The sequence below is a fragment of the Propithecus coquereli genome, unplaced genomic scaffold (genome assembly GCF_000956105.1).
Source record: "Propithecus coquereli isolate 6110/MARCELLA unplaced genomic scaffold, Pcoq_1.0 Scaffold126, whole genome shotgun sequence".
NCBI lineage: Eukaryota > Metazoa > Chordata > Mammalia > Primates > Indriidae > Propithecus > Propithecus coquereli.
The window spans coordinates 4961767-4971328 of NW_012136747.1; the positions used below are offsets into that span (position 1 = coordinate 4961767).

Here is a 9562-nt window from a genome sequence, read left to right on the forward strand (position 1 = left end):
AAAAAAAAACCTGTGTAATAAAATGTGTCAACATTTGGAATGTCCTTATAACTCAGTGAACCAATATTTTACCAAATCACATATGGATGTAAAAGACCCATTCAAATTGCAGGAGAGACCAATAACTTTAATATAACAAGAAGGGTCACAATATAGTTTCAGATTCCTCACTGCACCTAACCTGCATGAAACTACCACCTGTTTCAAAGATTCACAGATTGAGTATCCTTTTAAAATGCCTGTGATCATAAATACTTCAGATTTCAGATTATTTTGGATTTTGTAATACTTGCACATATAAAATGAGATATTCTGGGGATGGGAACCAATTCTAAACACAAAATTCCTTGTTTCATATACAGCTTATCACATATAAGATTTTCCACTGTGTCATAATGTATGCACTCAAAACGTTCGGGATTTTGGAGCACTTTAGATTTTTGGATTAGGGATGTTCGACCTGTACATACTACTACATACCCGGTATAGTATCAAAGAACATCTGTATTGCCTGAAAAGACTACTAAAATACTTCTCCCAATCTCAACTAAATATCTCTGTAAGGCCAGATTTTCCTCATATACTTCAACTTAAACAGTATATTGTAACGGATTGAATGCAGAAGCAGAAATGAGAATCCAGCTACGTATAAAGTCTGACACTGAAGACACCTGCAAAAATGCCTCTCTTTTCATTGGAAAAAATAATTTTTTTAATATAGATAAACTTTGTGGTTCTCAATATTTTAAAAAACGTTTTGACACCAAGAAGTTTGAGAAGCATTATCTAAACAAAGGCCCTGGAGACACAGTGTTTACAAATGTAAATCTCAATATGTTTTGATTTAGTCTGTCCCTCAACAGACTGCCAAGCCCAGTAGCCCCCACCACCGGCACTCAGCTACCGTTCACATTCAAGCACCAAAGAAGAGCCAACAGCCCACTGCTAAGAGAGTGACTCATCTGCTCTACTGGCAGTATCTAATCACTTGGAACAGATGGCAAGCAGCTGGAAACTCACAGGTCATGGCAATCAGCCTGTTGCACTCACCTCCACTTGTGTACACCTCCAACTGCCGATTGATGTTGGATTTGTCTACCAAGGAATGAAGGACGTTGAGGACACTGTGAACATTCCAGATTTTGGGATTGGAACGAAGGAAGTCAATCTCCTCCTCAGACTTCTTGGCAGTCTTACAGCGATACTGACTAAATGACTGAAACTGTTGAGGAAGAAGGGAAAGATTCAGCAGTAATATAAACCCAGAGTGACAGTTCACGTGCACAATGTTGCAAATAAAGCACCACCAGGGCTTTGGACAAGGGAAAGGTAAAGGTAAGACAATCACTTCCCATTCTAAATCTTTTTGTACACCAGACTTTTTTTTTTGAGACAGGGTCTTGCTCTGCTGCCCAGGCTAGAGTGTAATGGTGTCATCATAGCTCGCTGTAATCTCAAACTCCTGGACTCAAGCAATCCTCCTGTCTCAGCCTCCCAAGTTGCTGGGACTACACGTGCACACCACCACACCTACCTAATTTTTCTCTTTTTTTGTAGAGAAGAGGTCTTGTTCTGTTGTCCAAGCTGGTCTCAAACTCCTGGCCTCAAGTGATCCTCCTGCCTCGGCCTCCCAGAGTGCTAGGATTACAGGCATGAGCCACTGCACCCGGCCTCAATCAGAATTTTTAAAAGCTCCCTGGTTGATTCTGGTGTGCACCGGGTTTGGAAACCAGAGACCTAGAATCTAGGTCATGATCTAAGATTGTTCTTCAACTCTAAAATATTATCTTCATGTAAGAATGTAGGACAAAAAGTTCCTGATTTTATAATAAAGAATAATATCCAGAACATATAAGGAATTCTCATAAATCAGTAAGAAAATGTTCAATCTCTTTAGTTATCAGAAAAATGTAATCTGAGATTGCCACTTCTCTCCCATTAAACTGACAAAAATTTGACAGACTGGTAACATCCAGTATAGAAAACAGTTGCTCTCAAATGCTGCTGTTAGTAGAACAATTCGATACAGCCACTGAAAGGACAATATGTTACTATTTATGAAATTTCAAAGTGAGTTGGGCGCCTCTTGCCTATAACCCTAGCACTTTGGGAAGTCATGGCAGATGGATGGCAAGAGGATCATTTGAGGCTAGGAGCTGAAGACCAGCCTGAGTAACACAGTGAGACCCCATTCCCACAAAAAATAGAAAAATTAGCCGTGCACGGTGGCACATGTCTGTAGTCCCAGTTACTGAAGAGGCTGAAGCAGAGGAATGCTTGAGCCTAGGAGTTTGAGGCTGCAGTGTAGCCCAGGCAACAATGTAAGACATCATCTCAAAAAAAAGAAAAAAAAATGATTAAAATGTACTTTATCTTAATTATGATGATACATATACATTGGTCAAATCTCATCAACTGCGTATGTATATCAGTATATTTTACTATATATAAACTATACCGCCATAAAGCTGATTAGAAATAACTTAAAAAGCAAAGATCTTTCAACCAACAATCCTACTTTTAGGTAGTGATCCCTAAAAATATACCTATGTATAACACATGCAAGGATATTCATTAATTCACTTTTTATAATATTGGAAACCAACAACCCAAATTGTCACGAGAGGAGTAGTATGTCCGTATCATATATACTGCAGTAAAAGAACAAGGCAGTTCTGTGAAGACATAGTTTAAATTTTACAAGTCACAGCAAACAGCACAACAGAGCATGAAGCCTTTTTATGATCTCTCTTAGGCCAGGTGCAATGACTCATGCCTGTAATCCCAGGACTTTGGGAGACCGACGAGGGAGGATTGCTTGCGGCCAGGAGTTTAAGACCAGATTGAGCAACATAGTGAAACTCCATCTCTACAAAAAATTAAGAAATTAGCCAGGCATGGTGGTACGTGCATGCAGTCCCAGCTACTCAGGAGGCTGAGGGGGAAGACTGCTTCAGCCCGGGAGTTCAAGGCAATAGTGAGCTACGACTGCACCACTGCACACCAGCTTGACAACAGAACAAGACCCTGACTCTAAAAAAAAAAAAAAAAGGCTGGGACGGTAGCTCATGCCTGTAATCCTCGCACTATTGGGAGGCAGAGACGGGAGGATCCCCTGAGGGTTAGGAGTTTGAGACCAACCTGAGCAAGAGCGAGACCCCATCTCGACTAAAAATAGAAAAAACAAATTAGTCGGGTGTGGTGGTACACACCTGTAGTCCCAGTCACTCAGGAGGGTGAGGCAGGAGGATCACTTGAGCCCAGGAATTTGAAGTTGCTGTGAGCTAGGCTGGGCGACAGAGACTCTGTCTCCAAAAAAAAAAAAAAAAAGATCTCTCTTTACATGTACATGTTTGTGTAAATGACAGAAACATCAATGTAGTGCCTTTCTTTATGGACAATAACTAATGTCTTTGCAAAGGCAAGGAAGGCAGGCACTTTATTTGCAATTTGGAGAAAAAAAAAATTCTTAGCAGTAACGGCACATTCATATAGTACTTGTATCAACAGAAATAAATGAGGGAGTGGTGACGAGGAGCCACTAACCCCATGTGTCATCTATCTGGCCAGAAGGAATCACACATCACACCAGGCACTCAATGACCCTCACTGGACAGTGTCTGTTAGAAATAGAAAGCACCTTAAGCTTCTTAACGAGAAAACAGGGCTAAGCCGAGGGAATTATGATTATCTTCAGAGGGATGAAGAAACTCAGCACAGATGATCCTCATTCACTTCCCATGAGTCAGCAGGACTGCCAACGACCTGAAAGCACGCCGAACGAGGCTGCCGCAGGCCAAGAGGCCAGAGAGGGCAAACAAGGCCAGTGCAGACTGTGGCCTTCACTGTAAAAGGCACTGAAGCTTAATCTTGAGCAGGAAGGCACTTTCTCAAAGAGCCCCATGAAGGTTTCCTCAGCTCGCCCATGATAACTTGTCAGCACTTTGTATTCACAAAGTCTCTCTGGTCCATGGAGCTCAAATAACAACATCTTTATCACGACATCAATTTACCCTGCAATACCCAGTGAGAGCTATATCCACAAAACTTGGGGAAAAAGGGTTATATTTTCCCAAATCCTACATTTTATGTTTTTTATTCTGTATTTCTAAAGAATAAAAGGACTGGGCTAAACAAAAGATGGAAAAGAATAATGATATTGATGATCATCATAATGAACAGGCAACATTTATTAACTATTCTGTGACAGACACCACGCTAAGCACTTCACATGCAGTACCCCAGCAATCTTGCCAACTTTTTTTTTTTTTTTTGAGACATAGTCTGTCGCCCCAACCAGAATGCTGTGGCGTGACCATAGTTCACTGCAGCCTCCAATTCCTGGGCTCAAGCAATCCTCCTGCCTCAGCCTCCTGCCACCACTTTCAGCTCATTTTTTCTACTTTTAGTAGAGATGGGGTCTTGCTCTTGCTCAAGCTGATCTCAAACTCCTGATCTCAAGCAATCGTCCTGCCTCGGCCTCCCAGAGTGCTAGGAGTTAGCCCACCACACCTGGCCCCCAACAACTCCTCTTTAGAGATGAAAAAACCAGTGCACAGCGGAGTTAAGTATGTGCCCAACTTTCAGGGCCAGTGAACAGCAAAACCTCAATTCTTACCCCCAGGCTACGCAGCTGCTGTATGCTGTTTGTTATTTTCATCTGGCATATTTCTTGGTGGAACCTCAACAATAGCACCCCAAGACAGGTGATACTTCCTTTTTGTTAAAAATGTTCTAGTGTATTCTGACCAAGCATATACTCAAGTAACCGCCTGCATAATCAAGACATAGAATGTTTCCATTTTGTATAGGAAAATGAGGCTCAGAGAGCTTAAATAACATGTCACTGTTATAAAGCTACTAGGTGGCAGCCCCCAAACTAGAATCCACTTCCACCTGGCTCCAAAGCCTGTGAAGCCTGTGTTCTTCCTGCCAGACCACCTTTCAAAGTGAAGTAAGAACTTGGTGAAAGTCAGCTCAACTCATCTGACTTCCAATTTCCTATGTGGAGCACACTTAGCCTTCGCTGTCTCTTCACAAAACCATCCGACGTGGGAGTCCACTGCCAAAGGATACTTTATACTACTATGCATAGTTTTTATACCATGCATCTTTTCAACAACACAAACAACGGTAGCAGCTGCTCCTTGCTCCGACCAATTATATCAATCAAACTAGACTGAAGCTGACCAGATACCTGGTAGATGAATTCATCGATGATATCCCAGAGCCACTGATTGGGTAGTTCAAGGGGAGCAGGACCATCAGCATCTGTGCAGATCACAAAAAAAAGTCAGATTCAAACGAATGTCTTTGCCCATTCAGTAAAGCTGCAAAATGTTCTTTGTAATTTCTCTTTAAAGGACTATGAATCACAAGACCTCCCCTCTTCCACTTGCACATTAAAATCCTGCTAAAGCTGGGTGAGATGACTCCTGCCTGTAATCCCAGCTACTCAGAAGCTTGAGACAGAAGGACTGCTTGAGTCCAGGAGTTAAAGATCAGATATGATGAGGCCAGTCTAGCCAGGGTGACAGAGGGAGACTGTTTTTTGTTTTTTTTTTTCAGAGACAGAGTCTCACTCTGCTGCCCTGGCTAGAGTGCCGTGGCGTCAGCCTAGCTCACAGCAACCTCAAACTCCTGGGCTCAAGCGATCCTTCTGCCTCAGCCTCCCAAGTAGCTGGGACTACAAGCATGCGCCACCATGCCCGACTAATTGTTTCTATATATATTTTTAGTTGTCCAATTAATTTCTTTCTATTTTTAGTAGAGACGGGGTCTCACTCTTGCTCAGGCTGGTTTCGAACTCCTGAGCTCAAATAATCCGCCCCCCTTGGCCTCCCAGAGTGCTAGGATTACAGGCGTGAGCCACCGCGCCCGGCCAGGAGACTTTTTTAAAAAAAAAAAAAAAAAATCCTGCAAAAAAGAGATGGAGGCCATGCTGGCCCTCATTATAATCACATCCCCTTGGCCAAATCTCATACTCACTAAGAATGTAGTTGAAAAGATTGCAGTAGTTGTAATAGGATTCAAATCTCTGCTCCAAGGAGGGTCCTCCCTATAAAGAGACCAGAGACATCAGTACACAGATACTTTAGTGTTTTACTCATGGACTACCAGGAGTCCATGGCTGAGAACAAATATACAAGAATTGATGTCTGTCCTCTCCTTAGCATGTGAAGAGCACTCAGTGAGTGGGAAGGCAAATCCTATAGCAGTCCAAAAGGGCACTGAACACTGCAACAGTCAGGTTTTACAGCAACAGACCTTAAACCTCAGAAAGCAGGCATGCAATCTGGCAAAGTGGAGACAAGGGCAAGTATTTCAGGAAAAGCCACACCAACAAAGGCAAAGAGACAAAATCATGGCACTTGAAGGCTAAGGAGTTAGAGGAGATGATGCTGTACCAGGCTACACTGGACTACAATGGGCCAAGAATGTAGCAATCCATCTTCCAGTGCCAAACGAGAATGTAGGCCAAGGGGTCAGCAAATCTACTCCACCACGTGTTTTGTAAATAAGTTTTACGAGAGCACAGCGATGCCCACTCATTACTTATTGCTTGTGACTGCTACAAAGGCAGAGCTAAACAGGTATGACAGAGACCATCATGTCCCTCAAAGCCAAAAATACTTACTACCTGGCCCTTCACAGAAGAGGCTGCTGACCCCTGATCTGGTCTTTATGTTGCTGGCAACTGAGAATCACTGACTGTTTCTGAGGCGGGGAACAATAAAATGAATGGTGTATTTGTGATGGAGTAGGAAAAACACAGCCTTAGCATCTTAGCCCCACCATTAACTAACCATGGGATTCTGACAAGGTATTTAATCTCTCTGTAAAATGTGAACAAGACTATGACTAAGCCAGGCACAGTGGTGCATGCCTGTAGTCCCAGTTACTTTTGCCTGAGCCCAGGAGTTCGAGTCCAGTCTGGGCAACATACTGAGACCCTGTCTCTTAAATACAAAAAAAGAGGCCAGGCACAATGGCTCACTCTGGGAGGCTGAGGTGGGAGGTTTGCTTGAGGTCAGGAGTTCGAGATCAGCCTGAGCAAGAGCGAGACCCTGTCTCTACTATAAATAGAAAAAAGTAGCCGGGCGTGGTGGTGCGCACCTGTAGTCCCAGCTCAGAATGAGATAGTCTCAGGAGGCTGAGACAGGAGGATCGCTTGAGCCCAGGAGTGTGAGGTTGCTATTAGCTAGGCTGATGCCATGGTACTCTAGCCCAGGCAACAGAGTGAGACTCTGTCTCCAAAAAAAGGAAAAAAGAAAAAAGAAGGCTGTGACTAGTCACAATCAAATCAGATTACATATGCTACTTAATACATTAAGCACATTCAATGAAAAACCTCCCCCCAGGGATTTAAAACTAGTCATGCTGAAGATAAGGCTGAACAGGATTTGCTGCAAGGTTGGATGTCAAGTCAGAGAAAAGTAAAAAATGATACCAAGATTTCCAGTCCAGTTAACTAGATGAACAGTAGTACCATTTACTGAGATGAATAACGTGGGAGGAATGGGTTTAGAGGGAAAATAAGAGTTAAGTTTTGGACACGTTAAGCTTGAGATGACTATCAGACAGCCAAGTGGAGATGTTGAACCGTCAATTGGATATACAAGTCTGGACTTAAGCGGTGAGACTGGGGCTAAAGATAAATATTTTAAGTCATCAGTATAAATAGTACAAATACTATTTTAAGAGACTTGGGGCACTATAAAATTTAGAAACCAGGAAAAAAAAAGAATCCAGCAAGTGCTCAAAGTTGAGATAGCATGCAGAACACTGGTGTTACAATATGGGCCTAGGATCGAGGAGTTTTGCCACTTACTAGTTGCATAAATTTGAGAACAAGTAACCTCTTTGCCCCTCAGCTGTTCACTTTAAAGGACTGCTATGAGGATCAGAGATGTGAAGATGTGTGCCAAGTGCCTAGCACTGTGCCTGTGAACCAGTGACAGTGTCATGTGCATTTCAGAGAAAAGGAGGCTCATGGACAACGCAGTAAGGGAAAAGGGGAATCCCAAGCAGAAGCAGCAGCAGGTGCTGGAAACACCCTTTAGGACCACAGCCAGTCACCAAGCTCACGGTGGTGAGTGCCCCATCCAGGAGAACTATGGGGACAGAGAATCAAAAAGGACAGATAGGCTACGTAGTTTTAGCTTGGAACAGCTTTCTGGAATAAATTATTCTCTCCACCAGTCCTTAAAAGAAAGTTCTAAAACATGCCGATCACTCTGGGATCAAGGGACAAAAATGGCATGAGTTTAAAAAACCACTAGCAACATTTAAATACTCACACTGACTTTGGCATATATGTGCCTGTAGTATAATTCTTTGTATAAAATCAGGAAGACAGCATCTGAAAGAGAGGCAAAGGAGTGCTTCAGTATCCACCAAACAACTGGGGCCTTCTGGCAGTTTTAGCGCTTTGGCAAGGAGGGATAAAGGTGATTTTAGAGACTAAACATCTAAACTCTTATGCATATGCCCCAAGAATACAAGCAATGAGAAAATCCATTTCTCATTCTACTCTGTCAACCTCATCTTAATCTCAGTCAGACCTATTTCCTTCCACCATTTAGAGACTTTTGCCATCCCATTACTTAAATAAACCAGCACATAAATAAACAGTAATAGCTCCAGAGGGCAACATGCCACTATTAAAATTGCAAATACATATACCTGTATCTTTGACTCAGAAGTCCTACCTAAAGGAATTTATCCTATTGATATGATACCACCATGAAAAAGAAAGAATAAGAGAAAAGAAGTTCTTTAGGTATTGAAGTTGTAGAAAAGAATTAACACAGCAGGCCTGAGACTGCTAACCTTTAAAATGCCTGTCTGCAAGGTTTGCTTTTGGCTGGCATCTGGAAATGTAGATTTCAGGGGGGTTTCCACCATTCCCTAACTAATGTGAGTGGTCTGTGGTGCCTACACTGTTTGAATAAATAGTAAGGTTTTATGCTGAATACTTGCTTCCATTCTGGGAGGCTAGAATTTTGGTATGTGTCAGGGAGAAGGCAGCTACATGACCAGGCCCCAGCACAGTCCCAGGGCACCGAGTCTGTAATGAGCTTCCTTGATAGACATTTCACGTATGTCCCCTATGACTCCACCGAGAGAGGTTTGTGCCTGGTTCCTCTGCACTTTGGCCCATGCGCCTTTCCCCTTTGCTGATTTTGCTTTGTATCCTTTTGCTGTAAACCCTCATAAATGTGGGTACAACTATATGCTGAGTCCTGTGAGCCCTCCTAGCAAATAATCAAACCTGGGGGTGGTCTTGAGGATTCCTAGAGATACAGAACACTCTCCGAAATTCAAGTAGGGAAAAAACAGGAGAAAGAAAAGGAAGTTTAGTTTACGTAAAAAAGAACAAAAGAGTTATCCCTATTTGCTTACATATGCACAGAATATCACAGAAAGGGTAAACAAGAAAATGGTAACACTAGTTGTTTCCAGAGACAGAAACCGAAAACTTGGGACAGAAGGAGGGGGATTTTTATACCAAATCTCCTTTTTTACGATAAGCCCTGTGAATTTTTACCTGTTTCTAAAT

The 9562-nt window shown here is 42.5% G+C and overlaps 1 protein-coding gene across 1 annotated transcript in view; it reads right to left on the reverse strand.

Moving 5' to 3' along the window:
- Positions 1-9562, reverse strand: part of EIF3L (eukaryotic translation initiation factor 3, subunit L) — a 26293-nt gene that overhangs the window by 11009 nt on the left and 5722 nt on the right. The window contains exons 5-8 of the mRNA XM_012638004.1: positions 8301-8362; positions 5989-6058; positions 5198-5271; positions 1051-1222 (exon numbers count right to left, since the gene is read on the reverse strand). Coding sequence (XP_012493458.1) covers positions 1051-1222; positions 5198-5271; positions 5989-6058; positions 8301-8362 — 378 coding nt within the window. The remainder of the gene's footprint in view (positions 1-1050; positions 1223-5197; positions 5272-5988; positions 6059-8300; positions 8363-9562) is intronic.